The 23,532-nt window shown below is 40.2% G+C and overlaps 2 protein-coding genes across 3 annotated transcripts in view; one reads left to right on the plus strand and one right to left on the minus strand.

Annotated features, from left to right (window-relative positions):
* Positions 1-8,047: 8,047 nt before the first annotated feature.
* Positions 8,048-18,877, minus strand: LOC134285181 (uncharacterized). Of its 2 annotated transcripts, XR_009996192.1 has the most exons (3): positions 18,779-18,877; positions 8,315-11,284; positions 8,048-8,098 (listed from the first exon to the last, which is right to left on the minus strand). XR_009996192.1 is itself a non-coding variant. In XM_062845447.1 (2 exons), the coding sequence occupies exon 2, from the start codon at positions 10,841-10,843 to the stop codon at positions 9,821-9,823; it is 1,023 nt and encodes a 340-aa protein (XP_062701431.1). In that variant the 5' UTR covers positions 10,844-11,284; positions 18,779-18,877; the 3' UTR covers positions 8,058-9,820. The 2 variants fall into 2 exon arrangements, 1 of the variants encoding a protein (XP_062701431.1); XM_062845447.1 differs by having other exon boundaries at positions 8,058-11,284.
* Positions 18,779-23,532, plus strand: part of LOC109423055 (proton channel OtopLc) — a 36,159-nt gene continuing 31,405 nt past the window's right edge. The window contains exon 1 of the mRNA XM_029852529.2: positions 18,779-19,010. Within this exon, the coding sequence (XP_029708389.1) occupies positions 18,901-19,010 (110 nt within the window). The 5' untranslated portion in view covers positions 18,779-18,900. The remainder of the gene's footprint in view (positions 19,011-23,532) is intronic.

Raw genomic sequence — 23,532 nt, forward strand, 5'->3', positions numbered from 1 at the left:
GAATGACAAAATGATTGACCTATTGGAGACTGTGAGAACAGAATTGTTGAATCAAAAGTGAAAAAAAATATTGAGGAAAAAACACTTTCGAGGGCCGCCGGGAATAAAAACGTAACTTATCTTGAAATTAACGGAGTTACGAATTTGGCGTCTTCGACAAAGTTATTCAGAACAGCATTTTCTACAACTCTTGTGAATACATCTACCTTGTATCTTGAAAAATTCAAAAAAGTAAATTTTCTATCGCACTTTTTGGGGGATTGATCATTTTTACAAACAGGTTTATCGAAGACACCATGATGCTAAACGGCATGGTTAAATCAGCAATTGTGCCATATAGTAGTTCAGTGGTTTTCAACCGGGGGGAATTCCCCCCGAGGGGGGAATTGCGTCCTCCTAGGAGGGGGAATTGCCCACCAAAGAATATTATATTATTTTCATCAATTTTCAACATTGAAATTTTTCAATTTATCTCTTGCTTCCAAGACGCTACCTACATCTTTGAGCATCGCTTTGGATCAAATGATTACAGTTGTTAATTTTGTTAAATTCAGCATTTTGCAACAAGACTTTGTACCAACATATATTCCAATCAATGCTTTTGTATCACACCAAGGTACGTTCGTTGTCATGGGGAAATGTGGTGGATCTTTTTTTGATCGCAAATTTGAAGTGAAGATTTTTCTTGAACTCCAAGCCAAATGTGAACATTTGGACATGATGCATTTTCAAGAAAAGTTTAACATTGAGATTCAACATTCGCGAGAACCATAATAAATGAAACTCTTCAACTCTTGATGTCCAGGAAAGAGATCTTGACTTGGTGCGTAACCCTTACAACACAGCTGAACATTCCAGATCAATTCCAGGATGAGCTCATCGAACTACAGAACTGTTCGAAGAAAAGTTCCAATATGAGTTTTGAGTTTTCATAAGCGGCCCACACCCCAAGATTTGGTACACCGAGAAAAAATTCTACTCAATGACTGAGTTGGCCTTGCTCAGAAATCGATAAATCCTTTGTTTTCTTACTCAGTTTCGGCTAAAAGCGGGACAACCCATTGGCAATGGGTTGTCCCACTTTTAACGGAAAATGAGTAAGAAAACAAAGGATTTTTCGATTTCTGAGTAAGACTAACTCAGCCACTGAGTAGAAATTTTTCTCTGTGTAAATGACCTTGCGTGTGTCATTGCCATTCGTGACCATGTACCTTTGCGAATCGGGATTTTCACGATGCTGCGGATAAAGATGAAGTATCGGAATAGACCGAACATCGAAGATAACCTGAAGTGTGATTTCTCAACGATAACTTCAAGGATGGAATTCCCAGCTGAATATGTACAGGTGCAAGTTTCGCATTGAATTTAACATCAGAAAACTGTTTTTTGCTTGTCAGTGACTAAAAATGAAATCATTTTTGAATAAAGCTTTATTATCAACTGTAGTTAATTTTTTTTTTTTGTTCTTAAACTGTTCGATGAAGAGGGGAATTTATTTATATATTTATTTATTTATTTGTCGTCAATCGATACGTAGACAAAATTGTACAGTAAAATTTATAATAAATAACGTCTGTAACAATGAAACAATGAATTTCTATTTTCACCTGTCTTATTGCCTTGTGTATCTTGAAAAGAAAACATGTTTAAGTTTCGATCTATTCATTGTTATATCAATTTCTTCACAATAACTATTATAGCACGACATCATTCTATTAATAGGCCCATTAATGCCATAGTCAGTTCTTTGGTATTTAATATAAAATAGATTCCTATTTCTTAGTTGACGAGTGGGAGCGTAAAAATTTAGATTTTCTAGCATAACTGCGCTGTCGACTTTCTGTGATATAACATCGTTGATGAAGGCGATCATGGCAAATTCTCTTCTTTTTTTGAGACCAACCAAATTTATTAGCAAACATCGCGATTCATAAGAGGGCAAAGGTAGTGTCGTCCAGCCAAGCTTACGAAGCGCAAAAAGCAAAAAACCAGCTTTCCAAGCTCGCCATAATGGCGGATGCTATAAAATAATTTGACAGTATCTGTGCCCCAGTTGAACTGAAATTATTAAACAATATTCTTAGCAACCCTTGACTACCATGGAATATGTTTTGTTGACCGGTAACTACCGAGAAAAATGGCAAGAAATCAAAAAGTGTCCAACAAATAAAATTTGTGATTTTATTGTCCTAATTAAACTATTTTCTATTTTAGGTTTTGTAATATAAGAAAATGACTGAGTTAAATCTTCATTCTTTCTACCTTGATTCCGATCGACCACCAAGGATCCCACTTCAATAATTGAGTTAACCCAAGATCCTGACTGGTGAACCCGGAGTAGTTGTGCGGTCCTAGATGTGGACTGGGTGGGTACTCAAGACCTTCTACCTTCCGGGTCCCAGGGCGTGTTAGTAGAGGAGAGCTTCAGATGCGGGAGTCCTAAAACAAATATTATTGAAGATTCTAGGCGGTGGGCGATGATGGTGTGCGGCAGTGCACCACATGCTAATGTAGAGGAGGGTGCCACACCTCAAATTTTCAAAAGCTCAAACCTGGGGAACCGATAGTTGGATTGCGCTGAAAAGTTGATCGTTTGGTTACCCGCTGATGGTGACCAACCGATCAACTTTTGAGCGTAAACCGACCCTCGGTTCTTCAGATTTGTGCTCTTGAAAATTTAAGGTATGGCTCTGTCATATCTTTACCTTCTTCCGCCATTCATGTGGAAATCTATAACAATTTCTTGCAGGACTACTAAATAAAGAAATATATTTGGTGTTACGAGGGATTTCCTTTCTGGATTATGAAGAAAAATCAAGCGACATCTGTCGGAGATTCCGTAAAAACGAAAGAATAACTAACATCAGAGATATCATAGAATTTAGGCGTTTTTTTTTTCTTACAGGGAGATACAAAGAATATTTTGACGAAAATCAATGGGTATCCTACACGGGTTTTCAGAAGAAATCTTGAAATTCTAAGTAGATTGTGAAGATAGCGTTGTTGTCGTACGGTAACATTTTGTTTTATTCTGGTACGATGTGAGACGGTAAATTTGTTAAAGACAGCAACGTCCAAATGAAATCGGCGGCCAAAAAAGTGTCGAGCCAAGTCTTTCTTTTTTTTTTTTTTTTGAAAGTGTTGGAGGTTTCAGGCTAGTTTAGACCACCATGACTCTGATAAGTCCCAAAATGAGACTGGCAGATCAGCGAAGCTCTGCTCCACCAATCCTGCAGGATTTTTCATCAATTTTCTCAACGCGGCCTTACCCACGTCGACCACATAACTTAGCGGAACCCTGGAGCTGCCCGCCATCTCTGTGAACTCCAAGGTGACCGGGGCTGCCCGTCTAGTACGAAAGCATCAAGCCACGTTCTTCGGTGGTCCCATACGACTTCTACAGCCATCCGTGTCAGCAAGCACCGGAGACTACCCGACTGTTACTGTGGACAATAGTATGGGACACGCTTGTATGGAAAAAATGAATCCTCGCTCCAGTCGACTTTTTTGATTCCATTTAGGTCCCATATGACTTACTTACCGGTCAGGCTAAGGCCGGGGTGGCCTCTGCTGTACATAGTAGCCGCCTCCATTCCACTCGGTCCATGGCTGTTTGTCTCCAGTTCCGCACTCTGCGTAGGGTCCGCAGATCGTCCTCCACTTGGTCGACCCACCTAGCTCGCTGCGCTCCACGTCTTCTTATACCGGTCGGATGACTCTCGAGAACCATTTTAGTCGGGTTGCTATCCGACATCCTGATGACGTGACCCGCCCACCGTAGCCTCCCGATTTTCGCGGTATGGACGATGGTTGGTTCTCTTAGCAGCTGATGCAGCTCGTGGTTCATTCGCCTTCTCCAAGTCCCGTCTTCCATCTGCACTCCGCCGTAGATGGTACGCAACACCTTCCGTTCGAAAACTCCAAGGGCGCGTTGGTCCTCTGCACGTAGGGTCCATGTTTCGTGCCCATAGAGGACGACCGGTCTAATCAACGTTTTGTAGATGGTTAACTTCGTGTTACGGCGAACTTTATTCGATCGTAGAGTTCTGCGGAGTCCAAAGTAGGCACGATTTCCTGCCACAATGCGCCTCTGAATTTCTCTGCTGGTGTCGTTGTCGTCGGTCACCAGTGAGCCCAAGTACACGAATTCTTCAACCGCCTCGATTTCATCACCGTCGATATGAATTCGGGGTGGCGGGCGCGGTGATTCCTCCCTGGAGCCCTTTGCCATCATATACTTTGTCTTCGACACATTAATGACTAATCCGATTCGCCTGGCTTCACTCTTTAGTCGGATGTACGTTTCCGCCATCGTCTCAAATTTACGAGCAATAATATCAATATCATCGGCGAAACCAAGCAGCTGAACGGACTTCGTGAAAATCGTCCCACTCGTGTTTATCCCCGCTCTTCGTATTACACCCTCCAAAGCAATGTTGAACAGCAAGCACGAAAGACCATCACCTTGCCGTAACCCTCTGCGAGATTCGAAGGGACTCGAGAGTGTCCCTGATACTCGAACTACGCACATCACTCGATCCATCGTCGCCTTGATCAACCGAATCAGTTTATCCGGGAATCCGTATTCGTGCATAATCTGCCATAGCTGTTCTAAGTTTGCATAGGATTTACTATGGGAAAAGTTACACTTTGAACCAAAAAATCCTAGAGGTCGCCCTGTATCTCCTTAATTCAAATCGATCAGCGTTTCATGTAGAAAAACCATTTATGAAACTTTCCTTCGAAGACCGCAAAACGATTGGATGCTTGTGGAAAAAGTTATTGATTTATTACCGATTAGTGATCCAACGAACGGCTTTTTGTTTTGTTTTATCAGCAGCACTGCTGCTGCCGTTGTTGCATGGGGTGGCGGGAGGCATCACCACCCCCAGAAACAGCAGCAGCCAAGGCAGCAGCTACAGTGCTGCTAATAAAACAAAACAAAAAGCCGTTCGTTGGATCACTAATCGGTAATAAATCAATAACTTTTTCCACAAACATCCAATCGTTTTGCGGTCTTCGAAGGAAAGTTTCATAAATGATTTTTCTACAAGAAGCGTTGATTGATTTGAATTAAGGAGACAACGGACGACCACTGGGATTTTTAATCTGAAAGTGTAACTTTTCCCATAGTAAATCGCATGAAAACTTTGAACCGCTTGCGCTAAATTATAGTTTCACCGATTGCGCTGAAATTTTGCACAGCTCATATGGGACCTAAATGGAATAAAAAAAGTCGACTGGAGCGAGAATTTGATGTTTGTCCCATACTAGTGGACAATCGTTGTCACGTCGCCACGCATTCACGCCTTCTCTCCGCCTCCGGTAAGGCCGTCGATTCGTGATGCCTAAAGCCGTCTCGCGGGTCATCGTCAAGCTCTCGTGTTCATCAAGTGTGGTGATTCGAAACCGTTGCTCCACTGTGTCGCCCGGCCCATCCATCTATGTACTCCTCTATGGACTTCCACATTCGATACTGGTTCAAAACCGGTGCCTACCGGTGTTTCCGGCGCATTCGTCGGCACCCTCATCTACAATAATAATATTTGTTTTTAGGACTCTCACATCTAAAGCTCTCCTCTACTAACACGCCCTGGGACCCGGGAGGTAGAAGGTCTTGAGTACCCATTCCGGAAGGCCACTCCTCGTCTAGGACTGCGCAACTCCTCCGAAGTCACCAATCAGGATCTGGGTTGATTCAATGATTGAAGTGGGATCCTTGGTGGTCGATCGGAATCACGGTAGAAAAAAAAGAAGATTTTACTCAGTCACCTTTCTTAAAATAGAAAAATGTTTATTAAGGACAATTAATCAGATATTTTATTTGTTGGACACTTTTTGATTTCTTGCCATTTTTCTCGGTAGTTACCGGTCAACAAAACATTTTCCATGGGAATCAAGGGTTGCTAAGAATATTGTTTATAAATTTCAGTTCAACTGGGGCACAGATACTGTCAAATTATTTTATGGCATCCGCCATTATGGCGAGCGTGGAAAGCTGGATACGATTTATATGCGTTTCATGATATGGAGCCCAAACAATACTACAATATTTAAGAAGTGGTCTAACATATGTAATATACAATGTCTTGATTGTGTAAGAGTCATTGAAATGGTAACTGAATCTCTTTATGAATCCTAGCTTGTTACTTGCTTTGTATATGATGTTGTTGTAGTGATCATTAAAACACTATTTAGAGTCAAGAATTATACCTAAATCTCTAACCTGCTTACATCGTTCAACTGGTATTTTATTAAGGTAAATAGCTGTTGGTTCAACCGTATATTTTCTTGTAAATGAAATAGAAACGCATTTTTTAACATTAATTTCAAGCAAGTTTTTCTGACACCAGTTATGGAAAACATCTATTTCATTTTGAAATACATCAAGATCTGCTGAATTACATATCTCAAGAAACAGTTTCATATCATCAGCATATATTAGAACATTGAGGCGATTCAAGACACGTTCTACATCAATGGTTCCCAAACTTGTCGGATCAATCGCCCCCTTGAAACTATTGAAAAACATTTTCGCCCCCCTAAGTTTGCAATTTTTTATATGAGATTCGAAATTTTGGAATTGCATTAAAATCTACAAATTCTGCCTATTTTGTAGGTTACTGGAACAAAACCTTCTTATTTTCACTGTATTTTTTGATTTTTTAGAAAATGTTGTGACGCACCATCAAATTTTATTATATTTTCATTCAACTTCCAGTTTAAATCTATATATGTATATAAATAAAAATGGAATGGTGTTTGTATGTCACGGCTCGGGAACGGGCCAACGGATCGACACTATTCTTTCAGTGTTGCATTCGTGCAGGGCTTCGACGTGTTCGTACGAAAAAAAATGGGAAAATCTATCGTAAAAGTAACAAAATCGGGTAAATTTGGAATTCCATTTTTCGGGCAATATGCCTCCAGAGCTGCATGTCAAAAAACATAGTAAGCAGGCAGTACGACGTTTGCCGGGACAGCTAGTTTATAATATAAAATCGTGAATAAATAATATTCAGAATCATATTTTTGGAGAATTTTAAGGACATGTGACTTCTAAATACACTTATTTTCAAATATCGAAGAAGGAAGATTAAAAGTAGGGTTTAAGGATTCAGCTTTGAAAGACGTCTTGGTTTTCTCACAGAAATTTCAAAAGTTTGACGAAGATTGATACTTAATCGAAAATTAGATGATTCTGTAATTGTTTTTGGCGAACGACTAGAACTATGATAATCGGAGGAATTTGGCACTCTCAGTCAAAATCAAACGATTTATTTTAATCTGCCCGACGTTTCGGCCATGGGATGTGAAGCCAAAAAAAAAACGATAGACCAATTTTCCCTTGAAAAATGCCACATCCCATGGCCGAAACGTCGGGCAGATTAAAATAAATCGTTTGATTTTGTAAGACTGAGAGTGCCAAATTCCTCCGATGATTCCGTAATAAATATAAATAAAGTAAACAAAAAAACTTTCTAGTTGTTAGACAAATTCAGCAATTTTACTAAATATGCAGGAGTAATGTCATCTTTGAATAACGAGATATTTGTAAAATCAAAGAAATAGGAAAGGCATAGACATCTGAAATGAAATGTTTAAATCCCAAATTTTGTTTAAAATTCTCTCAGAAAATCTTGGAATACAGGAAGTTTGAAAAACTCTGGTAAATTCAAAATACTTTCAGAGCTTTCCTATATCCTGAAATATATGAGAGCATTAAAAACGCGTGTTGAATTCACACCTGAGACGAATCAAGTACAGATAAGTTTCGTATTTCTTGAAACATGAGGAATGTATCAAATCATATTGTTGCAAACATGTGATCATCAACAAGTATTATTTCTTTAATTACTTCTTTTTTTTAAATACCAGATATCAAAAAGTGTAAAATGTTTACTCTTTACATAAATGTTAAAATTTTAAATATGTATTCGAGTATTAAGTACATTAAGTAGATTTATTATTACAAATCATAGGTTTTTTTTTTATAATTAGTAATTTTAAACTGTGAACTTTTCAAATTATTCACAACTAAAAAATACATTGCTGTGTTAAAAAAAAGTTATTTCAGAAGAGAACTGAGGAGCTTTCACTTAAGGCTCAAGCATTCGTCATCATTTTTCGGAAATAGAAAAGCAGTTTTTTCGTTGTAATTCAAAACAATGACCACGAAAATGTATTCACTGCATTACACTCCTCATGTGGAATGCAGTGAATCCATTTTCGTTGCAAAACTGTTTGATTTGAACGAAAAAACTGCTTTCAAATGTTTGATGATGACGATGATTTCAATGACGAATGCTTCAACGTTAATGGCTGATGACTTAGAAAAAGCACATGATCAAATAATCAATATTTCTCCGAAATAGTTGCACTTGAGTTGAGATTTGGTTTTCAAAATGAATATATCTGAAAATAAACAAAATCCCGTGAAGGGAAACTTATTGTATTTTTTGGTAACTGTGTTCTATTCGTCATGGGGTGATATAGTAAGCCTATTGAATCCCAAATTGACATCATTTTTTTCCCAATCGAGCTTAATTATTCGACCAAGTTTCAGACAATTCTAATAACAAAACACCCTCTTGACAAAAAAAAGCAAAACTCTCAACAAAATCACTCTAAATAAAATTATTATTATTATATTTTATTAAAGACATTTCACCAAATAAGCTGGCATTCGTGTCCAAGATCTAAATAAAATGATTTGTGGAAAATCGCCCCCTTGATGCATTTTTCGCCCCCCAATTTCTAATTTTTTAATTTTCGCCCCCTTTGATGTCGTTTTCGCCCCCAAGGGGGCGATTTCGCCCACTTTGGGAATCACTGTTCTACATCATTGACAAATAAAATGAACAATAGAGGACCAAGATGAGATCCTTGTGGTACCCCGGATGTAACCTCAATTATTTTTGTGGATATGCTATGTTCAAGTCTCACTCTTTGGGTTCTATCGGATAGGTACGATTGTATCCACTTTAACAATCCAGGATTGAAACCAAGCCTACCTAATTTAAATAGTAATAAAGCAATATCAACTCTATCGAATGCCTTACTGAAATCAGTGTACAGTGTTCCAACATAATGCTCTCTATCCATGGCGTTAATTGAAAATGTTACAAATTGCAATAGATTAGTGGTCGTTGATCGTCCTTTGAAAAAACCATGTTGATTACAAGTTATTAGACATTTGACTTGAGAGAATATCTTGTCATTGATTATTGATTCAAATAATTTAGGGATACAGGATAAAATGGCTATTCCGCGATAGTTTTTAATATGAGATTTTTTACCTGATTTAAAAATTGGGACTAAAAAAGATTCTTTCCAAATATGCGGAAGATAGTTGAACTTAAGAGATGAGTTAAATAGCCAGAAAAGTGGTTTAACTAGCTCTTTCGAAAGTGACTTCAGAAGGAGTGGTGGTAGACCATCTGGTCCAGCACTCTTAGAGGGATCTAAGGTTTCAAGTCGCTGTTAAATCTCAATAGGAGATATATTATCTACTGCAATGTCTTCGGTCGGTTCTGGAAGGAAAGAGAAATAATCGTAATCTCTTATATTATTTTCATCAGTTGTATAAATGTTCTGGAAGTAATCGGCGAACAAATTACTTATATCATCTGAATTATTTCCTACCTTTTCATTTAATTGCATATTTGTTGGAAAGTTGTTGGATTTTTGTTTATCTTTTACGTATTCATAAAACGATTTAGGGTCTGACTTGATATTGCTTTCAATTTAGTTGATATGGCTTTCATGTGCTCTTTTAATCTCTAAGTTTAACTGATCACATATAGACTAGTTTAACTGATCACAGACAGATCGCAAGGTTTGAATCGTTCCTATTGCGTTTGTAGGTTTTATGAGCCTTTTGTTTTCTATTCTTAAGATTTACTATGTCATGATTGTACCATACAGGTACTCTATGTATGTTCACTTTCTTCCGCTTTTTAGGAACAGTCTGTTCAATTATATCGAAGATAGTACGATAGAATATATCGACACCCTGATCAATGTTTGCGTCACGAATAAGAGTCTGCCAATCTATACAGTTCAGTTTTCTTTTAATGAGTTCAAAGTTAGCATTTTTGTAATCGAAGCTTGGTTCGAAAAAATTGTCATCAGGCCTGACCGAGGTACTATGTACGAAAATGGAAAATTCAATTGCGGTATGAAATTTTTCATTTTTCCATAACGGGCTTAATGATTCTGTCACACAAAAATCATCAGTCATATTAGTAAAAAGTAAATCTAAATAGGAATTATTCTCTTTTCTAATATGATTGACTTGATTGAGACCAATTTCTGAACTGTTTTCGAAAAGGCATTGGAGTGTTTCATTGTCTCCCACAATTGGTATCAATAGAGAGTCATTTTCGTCATCAATAACAAAATTTACAGATCGTTGATTGAAATCGCCATATACGTGAATATTTGTCTCTGGACTGAACTTTGAAATAATTTGCTCAGCAATAGTGAAAAATTTTAAGTGTGACTCTTTTTTAGCATTTTCAGATGGAAAATATACCGTTGCAAATATATGAACCTGACTCCCTATTGATGATTTGACCCAAACATGATCAAATTCTTTACACTTGCTGGTTGAAATTTGCTCCGACTCGTAATTGGCACTAATTGCGATTAATACTCCTCCGCCAGATTTCTTATTAGATACTGCTTTGTCACGATCATCTCTAAAAACGTTAAATCGACTTCCAAAAACTTCCTCGCTACTTATGCTTTCGTCCCAACTCGTTTCTGTACCTAATATGACAGAGAAGTTACTAGCGGCTACCTGCCTATATATTTCATTAACTTTTTTGGCGCCTTTCATTCGGTTAAAATTTTGGCAATATACTCTTTACTAGAAAAACATATTTCTGACTTACTATTATCCTCTTGCGAGTATTGCGTCCTTAGTATAGAAAAATCGGGTCCCTCTGTGATGTCCTGGATGATAGCGGTTGCACCATGCTCCAAGACTCATCTGCTGTATGTCGGGAGCCACTCGTCTGAATTGAAGGGTTGAGAGTCTCACCCTGTCTGAATCGTATAAACTGGCTGTTGGTTAAAACTGCAGGAGGTCCAGCGAATTGACGCTTAGCTGCTTCCAAAAGTGCTTTGTCAGGTGGTGTACTACCGCCTTTCGTCCAAATGGTACTGCGCTTATTATTGATGTTGTTGTCCACGTTGTTGTTATAGTTGAATTATTGTCGAAATCCTGGTTGACTTTCTCGAAATGAGGTTTTGGAAAAATCCATAAGGGGTGCACGGACTGGAAAAGGTTGAAAACCACTGTAGTAGTTGGATTCTTTGCGTTCAATATAAAAAATCTTTTAAACATCATTTCGTAAAAACACCGTTTATCGAGAATGTCTTGACGGATCTTCGTGAAATTTTGTTTGTAGTTTCACAACCCCTAAAGCTCCGTGGTCAACTTTTTCCTTTTTTGATATCGTGCATTTAACCGAAATGGCGATTGAAAAATCTCGGAATTTTTCGATTTTTCAACATTTCAAATCAATGCCCCTCAGCTTTGAGCATCTGGGCTGATGTGCGATCGACCCCCGGAGCTCTGTTCGATTTCATGCTACGGATGGTTGTTTCTGTTTCCTGCAATGATGGAACTTCGGTGTTGACACGGGTAATGCACCGACCTCTTGGCGGATCAAAGCCCTGTCCCTGTCAGCCTTTGACTTGAATTTTCACCGGCGTTAATTACCCGATCTTCCCTTAGGTTGCTCGCAGCCTGGCTGATGTTAAGAGGAAGCGATAGGAGTACCTGGTAACAGACCTCATTGGGGTCTATATTACGCATTATCCAACCTTTACCGTACCTACTAGCTTCTAAGAAAACAAACCTCTCAAATATCAAGCGAATTAAAAAAAATGAGCGGTTCATGATCGAATTGTACCATAATAAAGTGAATGTTGGCCTCGTCCGGTTTGCAAAATCTCAACGTCCCTAAAACATTCGACTTTTCACCAATCGACTTACGTGCCACAACCTCCTACGCGCGCGCACATGTTCTATAGGTACAAAATGTCTGTGTGAGGATGAAAATTGAATAAATTGCTAATAAAATTATGATAATTATATCAAATAATTATAAACAGTGGTTTTCAGCGGTTGGCATCCGATGTGATGCGATGTGTTAGTTGGTGCCAACAAAGGGGGGAGAATGTCACGATGCGATGCTGCCGTCCGTCAAATGGTAGCGGTGGTTTACCAGCACACTTCGTTGTGGGGTAGGACCAGTGTGGTAGCGATTTTTTTCTATTTCTACATGGTTTAGCTAAGTTACGTGCCTTTTTAGTTAAATGGTAATTGTTAACTGGTGGACTGGGAGAGTAATAATTATTAGCCTCATCGCGAATCATCGGTGGTTGTGGTATGGGAAATAAGTTGGTTATTCATGAAAGTATTTGATTATGTAGTACAGTAAAGTGGGTAGCCTGGATACAGCTATGATAAGGAGGTGTGTCCCGGCGCCGAGCCCCTATTAAACAAGGAGGTGCGGTTATGACATATCCAGCATTTGAGAATATGGAATGCTCTTCCACCGGGAGCCCCGTCACAATGAATAGGACAGAAGCAATCAAAGGCCCACAATCTTATGTTCCTTCTTGTTTTTGGTTTTGAGGCGTTACACCGTCCTCACTGGGACAAACCCTGCTTCTCATATATTTTGAAAAGGAATGTCATGTAATAAGAATTCCAGGATGCTCAGGATATCTCAAAACTGTTTCGGACGGCCCCAGCGGGTTTCAATGGGATACTTGAAGGTCTCGAGGGCGTTTCAGACTTTCACGGGGTTTACAGCGTCTTTCAAAAGGGTCGATGGGGTTTCAGCAGCGTTTCGGGAGTTCCCGGGGGATTCCAGGTAGCCTCAGAACCGCTTCAAGGGGTCTCAGGGAGCTCTAGTGCGGTTCAGGGACATTTCAAGGGGGGGGGGGTATTGATGATAGGAGACCTTCGAGGTATTTTAGGCGATTCGAGCGGGTTTTGGAGCGGAGGACTCAAGGTCGTTTCAAGGGGTTTTCAGAGGCCTTCAAGGGAGTCCGATAAGGTTTCAGGATCGATTCAGGAGGTCTTAGAGAGTTCCAGGGAAGCTCCGGAGGGTATCGGGAGCGTTTCAAGGAGTTTCAGGCGGTACTCGAGATCGCAGGGACATTTCAAGTAGGTCGCAGGGGTTTCAGGCGGTCTCTGGGGTACTTTAAAGGGTCTCAGGTTTTCTAAGAAAGTACCAGAAGGTCTCAGATGCGTTTGAGGGACATTTGAGGAAGTTTAAGGGGATTTGAATAGTATTTGGAAGGGATCCTGGGGGGTTTCAGGGGTTGTACCAGATAATCTCAGGGGCGTTTCCAAAGGGTCCCAGTGTGTTGGAGGGGGTACGCGAAAGTCTCAGAAGCGTTTAAGTGTACACTAAATTCTTTTTTTACACGATCTTTTTTTACTCGGTTTTATTTTACGCGATTTTTTTTTACACGATTTTCTCGAAATTACGCGATGTGTTTTTGGAAAGATTCTTCTCTCCTGGTCGCAATTTACTTTTGATGGGGCTCAAATTTCTACCAGAGATCTCTCTTATCATCCTTGATACCCTGTCAAAATTTTAGGATGATCCGATAAAAAAAGTTTTGAAAACTTTTTTTACACGATTTTTTTTACGCGGAACAAAAAATCGCGTAAAAACAGAATTTAGTGTATCTCAGGGTCTTTTCAGGAGGCCTCAGCGTCACCTCAGGAACATTTCGACAGGTTTCAGGCGGTTCCAGGGAAGTTCAAGAGGGTCTCAGAGGCGTTTCAGAGGGTCTCAGAGACATTTCAGGGGGTTTTAGAGGGTAACAAAAGATCTCAGAGGCGCTACAAATAGATCCCAGGGGGTTTCAGGAAGTACCATGAGGTCTCAGGGGCGTTTAATGCGGTCTCAGAGTCGTCTTACGGGCGTTTCAAGTGCTATCATGAGATCTCAGGGGTGTTTCAAGGGAGTTTCAGGAGATTTCAGAACTTTTAAGGTGGACGCATTAGGGACGTTTTAAGAGGTTTTTTTTGTGGTAAAGGGATTTCTCAGTGGCGTATCAAGGGGGCCAAGTTTCAGGTCAAGAAATCTCAGAAGCGTTTCAAGCAGTCCCAGTGGGTTTCAGAATCTACGGGTACCCCCTGAAACCTGCTGAAACGCTCCTGAGACCCTCTGGAACATCCCGGGAACACTTTGAGATCCTTTGAAGCGACCCAAAGGTTCTCTCCCTCAGACTCCCTGAAACGTTCCTGAAACATCCTGACTGGTAGCCTCTGTAACCCTCTAAGACGCTCCTGAAACCCCCTGAAACGCTCTCGAGTCTCTCTGGAATATGCCTGGAACTCTCAGAGACCCTTTGAAGTCTCCTGGCATCCCTCAAGACCCTTTGAAGCACTCCTGAGACCTCCTGGTACCCCTTTGAAACCTCCTAGGATCCTCTTGATAAGCCCCTGAGATCTCTTTGGACCTTTTTGAAACGCCTCTGAGATCTATTTGTTCCTCCTGGAATCTCCTGAAATGTCTTCGAGCACTGGAACACAACCCCCTGAAGCACCCCTGAGACCCCTTGAGCATCTGTGACATCTCTCGCAACTCTCTCTGAAACCCCCTCAAACGCTCCCGACAACCCCACCCCTGAGACCCCCTGAAGCGCCCATGAGATACTCTGAAGCACCCCTAACACTTCCTGGTACCTCTTGAAAACCTCTGGGACTCCGTTGATACGGCCTTTAGATCTACTGGTCCCCATCGAAACCGTCATAAACGCTCATGAGACTCTCTGAAATGCCTGTGAGACCCTTTGAACCGTTCCTGAGGCCCCCTAGAATCCCCTGAGGTTCCTTAGCTCTGCAGAACCATCCCTGAAACCCCATCAGACCCCCGCGAAGGCCTCTGAAAACCCCCTGAAACCGCCTGAGTTGACCCTGAAATCCCTTGAATGCCCCTGAGACCTCCTGGTACCCCAGAAACCCCATGCGATTCTCTTGAAACGTCCATGAGATCTCCAAAAAGGCTTTTGAAATCCCCTGAAACGCCCCTGAATCCCCTAGGAACCCCTTTCTTTGGGCTCTCCGGAAACTTCCTAGAAACCCCCTTATCTCTGTCTCAAATGCTCAGGAGCAGAACCTGTTTTCGCGAACTAAGTTTCCCCATTAAATTCCCTCCTTTTATGTTTTTTTGCCTTTCTCGTACACCAAGGTGTACCGAAAGGCTATATGTTCACTCCAAAAACGAAAATTTGATAGAGCCCCCGGAGGGGTCAAGTGTTATATACCAACCGACTCAGCTCAACGAGTTGAGATGATGTCTGTGTGTATGTATGTGTATGTGTGTGTGTATGTGTGTGTGTATGTGTACAAAAAGGTCACCTTATTTTTAGATAGTAAATATCAACCGATTTCAACCACCGATGGTTCATTCGACGGGGTACATTGTCCCATTGTTTCCTATTGAAAATGGTTCGGATCGGTCTAGCCGTTCCGGAGTTATGGCCATTTAGGTGTTCCGGACCGGTACCCCAGGAAGGGGCCAGATATGAAAATGCAACAAATCCATGCATGCGACACATCAAACCACGGCATTTTAGATTATCTGATGAAAGGGAAGTAGGAAAATAGTCTCTGACTATATCTGAACCGGTAGTGTTCCGGAACCGGTTCCGGGTGTCCCGCCGGAAGTGGCCAAATAAGAAAGTGAACATAACCCATGCATGCGACACATCAAATAGCGGATTTTTCGATAACCAGTTGAATGGTAAGCAGGGAAATAGTTTCAGACCATGTTTGAACCGGTAGTGTTCCGGAACCGGTTCCGGATGTCCTGTCGGAAGTAGCCAATTATAAAAGGGAACCAAGCCCAGGCATGCGACACATCAAAGAGTGGCTTTTTCAATAACCAGATGAATGGTAAGCAGGAAAATAGTTTCAGACCGTATCTGAACCGGTTGTGTTCCGAAACCGGTTCCAGGTGTCCCACCGGAAGTGACCAATTAAAAAAGTAGACCAAACCCAGTCATGCGACACATCAAACCACGGCATTTTTCGAAGACCAGATGAATGGTAAGCAGGAAAATAGTTTCAGACCATGTTTGAACCGGTAGTGTTTCGGAACCGGTTCCGGATGTCCTGCCGGAAGTGGCCAATTAAAAAGGTGAACCAAACTCAGGCATGTGACACATCAAAGAGCGTCTTTTTCGATAACCAGATGAACGGTAAGCAGGAAAATAGTTTCATACCGTATCTAAACCGGTAGTGTTCCGGAACTGGTTCCAGATGTCCCGTCGGAAGTGACCAATTAAAAAACTAAACCAAACCCATGCATGCGAAACATCAAATCATCAAAAATGTTCGTTAACCAGATAAACAGGCAACAAGAAAATAGTCTCAGACCACATTTAAGACTACCGGCAGTGTTGCAGAATCAGAATTGGATGCATTGCTGAAATTACGCAGGTGAACAAAATAGATGCAAGCGATTAATATGTGTGGAACAACAAAAATTTGATAACAATTTAAGCGATCTTGTCAAATTACACCATTTTAGATTCCTGAGGCGTCATTATACAGTAGGATGGATCAACGTTGTATGAAAAAATTTTAATTTTATAGCACCAATCCCCTTTCGCGTCTTAAATTACTGCAAACAATTTTGATGCAACTGGTTGAGCCCACGCGCTCTGTAACACGGTTGAAATTTGAATGGGTTTTATTATGGGAAATTTCGCTAGCTTGCACTTTTTTTCGTCAAATTTTACATGAATCTTAATGATAATAAAACATAGAAAAAAAAATGCGCAAATGTCTTGATAACGATCGGCATCCAGTGCTAGTGAAGGTGGTCAAGCAGTCAACTGATAGGTTTGATATTTTTCAACTCTGCCTATAAGTTTAACATAATGTCGGAATATGAGCCATCAAAAGGTTCCAAATTCGATTACCGTATTACGCCGCTAATACGACACGACTTTTATCGAATAACCGGGGTAAATTTTTAATTCGACAAACTGGTCGCAGTACGAATTAAAAAGTGTCGTATTAAAACGTGTCGAACCAGCGGGGTTAGACGGTATGGCTTTGATAAAATTCTTGTTTTTCGAAATAAGGCTGACACAAATTTCGATTTTCTTTTAAGTCCAGAGGGGTCCCCCCTTGGAAATTTTGGTCGGAATTAAACATTTTGAGGAAAGGCACAAATAAATAAACCAATATTTTTTTCAATTTTAAGGTGAAATTAGAATCTTCCATATATTTTTTTTTTATCAAACTTAAGCGATTTTGCTTAATAGTTTGAGAACTTTTTCATCAAATACATTTATTATTTATCAACTCCACCCCCCATTGACGAGTAAACGAGCACTGTGACAAAAGAAGAAAATGAGATTTATTCCGTTCTAGAGTGTTCTCAGGATTCAGGAAAACTTCGGCTTATGGCGACGGAAAAAATGTTGAGTACATATTCGACGAGAAAGGCACTATCATCACTAGGTGGATCAATCTAGGTTTTTTTTTAATGTGTGCACCCCCAGTCCAACTTTGTCTTCGATGCTGAACGCTGCATTGAAGTATGCTAACTTTGAAAAAAAAAAAAACAAATTAAAGATTAGAACAACACTCACCTCGTGGAGAGTCGCATTCACAGCTCTGTCACGACTTTGGTATGAGCATGCGACCCGTACTTTATTCGGAAAATTTTTAGACAAAACCACAAGGTAAAATTCTTCCATACACCGTTTCTTGATTGCACGTTTCTGAACTGAGAAAATAGCAAGTGAGTTTAACTCTTTGCAAGTGAGTGTTCCCATCCTTGATTGCGCATACACTGCATGCTGGCGCAATTCTGTACCTCGCACCATTGGAAGTTGTATAAAACCTTCACACATCGTACCGATCCATGCAATCAAATCCAATCCACACTGCTGCTCTTACCACTCCGCGTTGCCAGATCTAAATTTCCGTAAATCTTAGGAATTACGCTTTTTCTACGGATCTAAGGATGCGTAGACTAAAACAACAAAAAATCCGATTTTACTTCGAAAACCTACGAAAAATCTACGCAATAAAAATTCTGAAATTCTTCTCTCGCTCATCACTTCTCATCTACAAAACCAGAAACGATCAGTACATTTCTTCTCAGCATCATACAGAAAACACTCAGGGGCGGAATATCAGTCAACTGCTATAGTCTGCATTGTGCAGCAATCAGATCAAGATAATGTAAATTTCCAAACGCCGCAACCATTTCTTTATTCTCAGCATCGGTCTTTATCACACTCGTAACCATACGAGTCCCATCCAACCCACCAACGGATAGCTGATAAATATTTACAGTCCTGGTTATGATAATCTATCGACGACTATTTACGATGCCACTTCGCTCTTACGCCTGCTGCTGCTTCTTCCTCTAGCGTAGCGGAGGACTGCCGACGACTGACTACCTCTCACCACTTTGACTCAGTCATAGCGAGCGGATAGACGAGATAGACTGATAATCGGAAACCGAGAGATAGGCGTGAATTGATGCATTACTATTTGACCAACATTTAGCCAAGTTTTACCTTTCTGTGGCTTATTTTGGGAATGGGGTATGATTTCATTTCATAGTCCAAATAATTCAGCCCAAAGAAGGTTTCAGCAGTCGAAAGATGGATCGAGCTTTATTTGATCACCCAAAAAAGACCATGCGTACTCAGCGGAACCACATTCAAAACCTCCTATGCCAAAAGGGTTCAGTTTTCGACAGAATCTTACCGGAATCGGATCGCGATATTTCACTAACGCGAAGAATCGACTATTTTTTTCTTTTTTCGTGCGCCGATATTAATAAATCACATTCGGACTAGTATAGTGCTGGGTGATTAAGTGAAGATCAAATGAACGACGAGTTTGAGTGGGTTGCCGGTGGCATTGCCGCAGTGGACGAGTCAGGTCGCCGGAAGACTGAACGCGAGCGGCTAAACACGGTTACAGAGGAGTCGGCAAGGTGTGATTCTGTTTATTACGTCGTCGTCTCGGGCGATGATAAGTTCTGTTGATGTTTGAGCAAGGGATGGTGTTTCGCGTGTTGATACCGCTACGCTGCTGTGTGGACGTTTCTGGTGGTTCGGAAGCTGACTTGTTTGCTAATTAATGTTTGGTGAAAGATTAAACGTTAATTGTAATTCGTAATCTATAAATACACCGTTCGAGCTACCCGTGTTGCACGGGATTCGAATCCGACGTCTCCAGTTTGGCGATCCATAGCCTTAACCACTAGGTTAACTGATTACCCCTGGAGGTTATAAAAGACAAACTTGAAGATCCTGGGCGGCTTCTGATCGCTTCAGTCTTGACCTGGGTTCAAGTCAGATGTCTATCGACTTCCGTTATTTCCTTGTTAAGACTACATTGCCATGAGCCCCTCCCCTGGGTCTGCCTCTGCTACGATGTCCTGTCGAATTCCAATCTAGCGCTCGATTGCAGATTTAGTGTCCGCCCTTTCGTTATGTTTGGCCGACTCACCTTCATTTACGTTCTCGAATACATCAGTTCCTGATAACATCGTCAATGGTGCTCTGTACTTGAAATCCAGTGGTAACTTATAAGGCCACCTGGGCCGAATTATAAACCACCGACCGCAAAGACAGCTTCTTTGTGTGTCCCCTCCTGATACGCACCACGTATTGCTGATGCATAACGGCAGAGATTGGAATTGAAAAATTGAATTGTGGTGCGTTGATTAATTTGAATGGATTTCTATATAATTCGTTAACTCGTAAAAGCAGCTCTAGTCCCTTTGATCCATACTACTTTGTTGATTTTGGTCCCTTAATGTGAGCAATCTGACTGCCTACAAATTGAAAGTTTTCGATCTTCTAAACTGCTTACACATATGTGCAACTTGTGCAGTTACAACAAAGTTGTCCATGTTAACGTCTATCGCTGACTTACCTTTTGTTGACGTTGATGATTAAACTCACCGCAGAGTCGCATTCATCCAGGTCGTTGAGCTTATTTACGGTAATAAAATACATTCTTGACTTATTCCATCGACTTCTCAGATGGGGTCGGACAAAGCTCCATTATGCAAGACTTTGCATAAGGTTGACGATTTTATCCCCTGTTTCTCAGAGCGCGGAAAGGTGCTCGTGGTGCAAACGATCGAAAGGTTTTTCGGAGTAAAAAAAAAGTACCAAATAATGCAACAGCATTACAGCCACGAGTGTATTAAAACTAATTCGCAATGACCTCTGTGTAACCAAAATTTGCGCTATTGCTAATTTAATAAATGCATAATTGTTACTCAAAAACGAACAAACTTCGCCTATCGTGCATCGAACCAAAATATCTCAATGCGAAATCGCGGGCCATCTCAACTGACCACACAAAAAACTTTCCAAGCAACATGCGAGAAGGCTCAAGTAGCAAGTAGCAGGACAAACGTCTTGAAATCCCGCTTCAACAGTGCATCAGAACTTCAGACGTACAAATCTCAAGAAACAAGCTTCAAACAATAGTGCATTTTATTATTATTATGCATGTTCTTACCAAGGTTCTTATTTACTCTTAAAAAAGCTCAAAATAAAAAGCTCAGGTGCGCTGTTGTTGTTTACGAAGAGATTTGTGCATTAGAAATCGTGAGTAGGTGCCAAAGTCGGCCATTGTAGCTGCCATTTTGGGATTCTAACAAGTCTGTCCTTAAAACACTCACATAAAAAGATAAACAGCAGGCCTACCTTGCTGTTCACTCAAATTTTTTTGTCAATTTGAATTGCCCAAAATGCTCTCAAATAACGTTTTATTAAATTTTGCTTCCTGAGGGGGTGGTCGTGGGTACCGACTTTTGTCAAATCCCATTTACACTCAATCTGGTACGGTCAGGGCGTTAACACTGAACACCCAAAATGGTCAAAAATAACGTTTTATTAAATTTTGCTTCCTGAGGGGGTGGTCGTGAAGTGAAGTGATTTTTTTTTGAAAATGTGCACCACGTGGGTGGTGGTAAAAATCACATTAACCATTTTACATGGTTATTTTGAAAAAAAATCTTTTTTGAATTAAAAATAAAGCTCCTTAGTCGTCGACTAACCGTGACTAAGGAGGACGACAGGGCTGTGTTCACATCCCCTCTGATTTTTTTTCATTAAATCCTCTAACGGCCAGTATTACAAATAGGGGGTCCAGAACCACATAGATTGACGAAAATTACATTCTTAATTCAAGAAACAAATCTTCAAAGATCTCAACCATACTTGTCACAAGAAATTATAGTCTAGTCTAGTCTAGTCTAGTCTACACATACGCAATCATTCAAAAGTCTGATTGTACGACATTTCCCCGAAAACCAGTTCCCCGAATGAAGTTTTCCCGAAAGTTTTTTCCCCGAAAAACGATTCCCCGAACGAACCGTTTCCCCGAATGGACCGTTTCCCCGAAATATTTATAATACTATTTTTAGTACTAGTTTCTGATCATTGATTAATTCCATTATCTGAATTAGTCATTGAAACGAAATAGCGGAAAGATAGTCTGAGTACATAGTGTGCCGATGTGTAGTCTTTAGAAAGATATCAAGATCATTGAAACTATCACACCTCGTTGATTGTGCATTTCCTCGTATCATGAATTTTGCGAGATATAATATTCTTCATGATGCTTCAATGAGGTTTGCTCTTCTTCTAAATATGGGTCGTTCTTTTCTGTTGTACTGATTGAAAAAGAAAAAGCACTCAACTAAGAACACGCTCATCATAATTTTCCCCTTCTTTTATTCATAGGCTGTTCTTTCTATTTATTTTTGAATATTCAATCGATGAAAAAACCCTTTAAACGCATAATATCTTTGAAACGATTCATCGTGATTATGGTAGTAATCTGCTAAAGTTTATTGTGATTATAAAACATATGATCCAGACAACTAAAGTCTTGAAGTATTGTTGCCTGCGAAGGAGGTCTATGAGCACAATAATTTGAATGTGTATTAACAGGCCTTAAACGAAAAATCGATGGAACTCAATTTCTTTGACAAATAGATTTGAAGCTAAACACTCTTCAGACTTTTTGTAAATCAATCGATCAATCATGACCGAAGTAGTATTTGAAATTGACATTTCTACAGAACATATTAGTAGTTGGACTGCCGACAATATGTATTATGAAGGAACAGTATATGATGAAAGAAGGGAGAACCTTTGATGATCACAAAAAAAAAAATAAATATAGCAGTAGTCAAATTACTGATGAATAATTGAGCAGTTCAACTTGAAAGAGCAGCCTATGTTTGAAAGAAGGAAAATTTATCAATCGAGCCAAAAAAAGACGGTGTTGGATCTTTAGGCAGAAGTATATCAGGCCGAAGTACGTTAGGCCGTAGTTGATTAGGCCGAAAGTGTCATTAAGCCGGACGAGCATCAATCCGGTTGAGTTGGCAGGGTTCGTAATTTACGTTTCAGCAATAAGAAATATGCTATTCTCACGGCGGCCGGAGAGCTGACGAAGGGTAAACGAAATTCTTGCCGCTTTGGAAGTGAGTGAAAATATATTTTCACTCTCCTCTTTGTGCGGGAGTTTTCTAAAGCCAGATTTTCGCTGAAAATGGGCGTGAGGGAGAATTCAAGTTTCGTGAGAATGAGCAAAAATTCCGAACGCTGCCAGTTGGTCATACAAAAAAAAACAATATGTATTGAAAAGAATAGCCGACATCTCAAAGAAGGCAAATCTGTCGTGGGACAGTCAGTGGTTTAATAAATTACTACCGTCGATAAGCTATGCCATATTACAACTAAAAACAACTGCGTGTTATAAAAAGATGCGAAATTTTTAGATGGAACGTTGGCAGAGTGATCAATTAATCATCAGTACTTCAGTAATAATATAACATCAACACCAAGAAATCATCTATGGGAGAAAAGGGAAAAGGATGAAAGAATATTGTAAAACATGGAAGTATATCACAGTATCCGTAGAATGTCCTAGATTCGAGTTATAAAAAAAACTCAGGGGACACTAACATCTTCTAGGACTTCGAAAACAAATTTTAACATCGTTTATGAAGAAAATTAGGAAGACGGCCTAGTGACCCAGTCTACTCTATCAACTTCAGCTTAGCAACCCATTCGCCCTAACGTACTTCGGTCGGACATACTTTGGCTAAGCGTACTTCGTCCTAAGAATCGGATCCATTTAGTTGTGCATTGGGTCAATGTTAAATGGCATATGCAATAATCTTTTCGGGGAAACGGTACGTTCGGGGAAACATTTTTCGGGGAAATGGTACATTCGAGGAAAAAACTTTCGGGGAAACTTCATTCGGGGAACTGGTTTTCGGGGAAATGTCGTACAATCAAAAGTCTAGTCTAGTCTAGTCTACACATACGCAAGAATCAAAAGTATTCTAGTCACTTTAAATACTTGTAAGGCGTTGGAGATGTATTAAAAGTATCGAAGCGGCCAAGCATACTGTGCAGCGCATTGAATGCAATTGAACAAAACTATGGAACTGCGACATCTCGTTAGCCGCTCCGTAT

This window comes from Aedes albopictus, chromosome 1 (assembly GCF_035046485.1).
Source record: "Aedes albopictus strain Foshan chromosome 1, AalbF5, whole genome shotgun sequence".
NCBI lineage: Eukaryota > Metazoa > Arthropoda > Insecta > Diptera > Culicidae > Aedes > Aedes albopictus.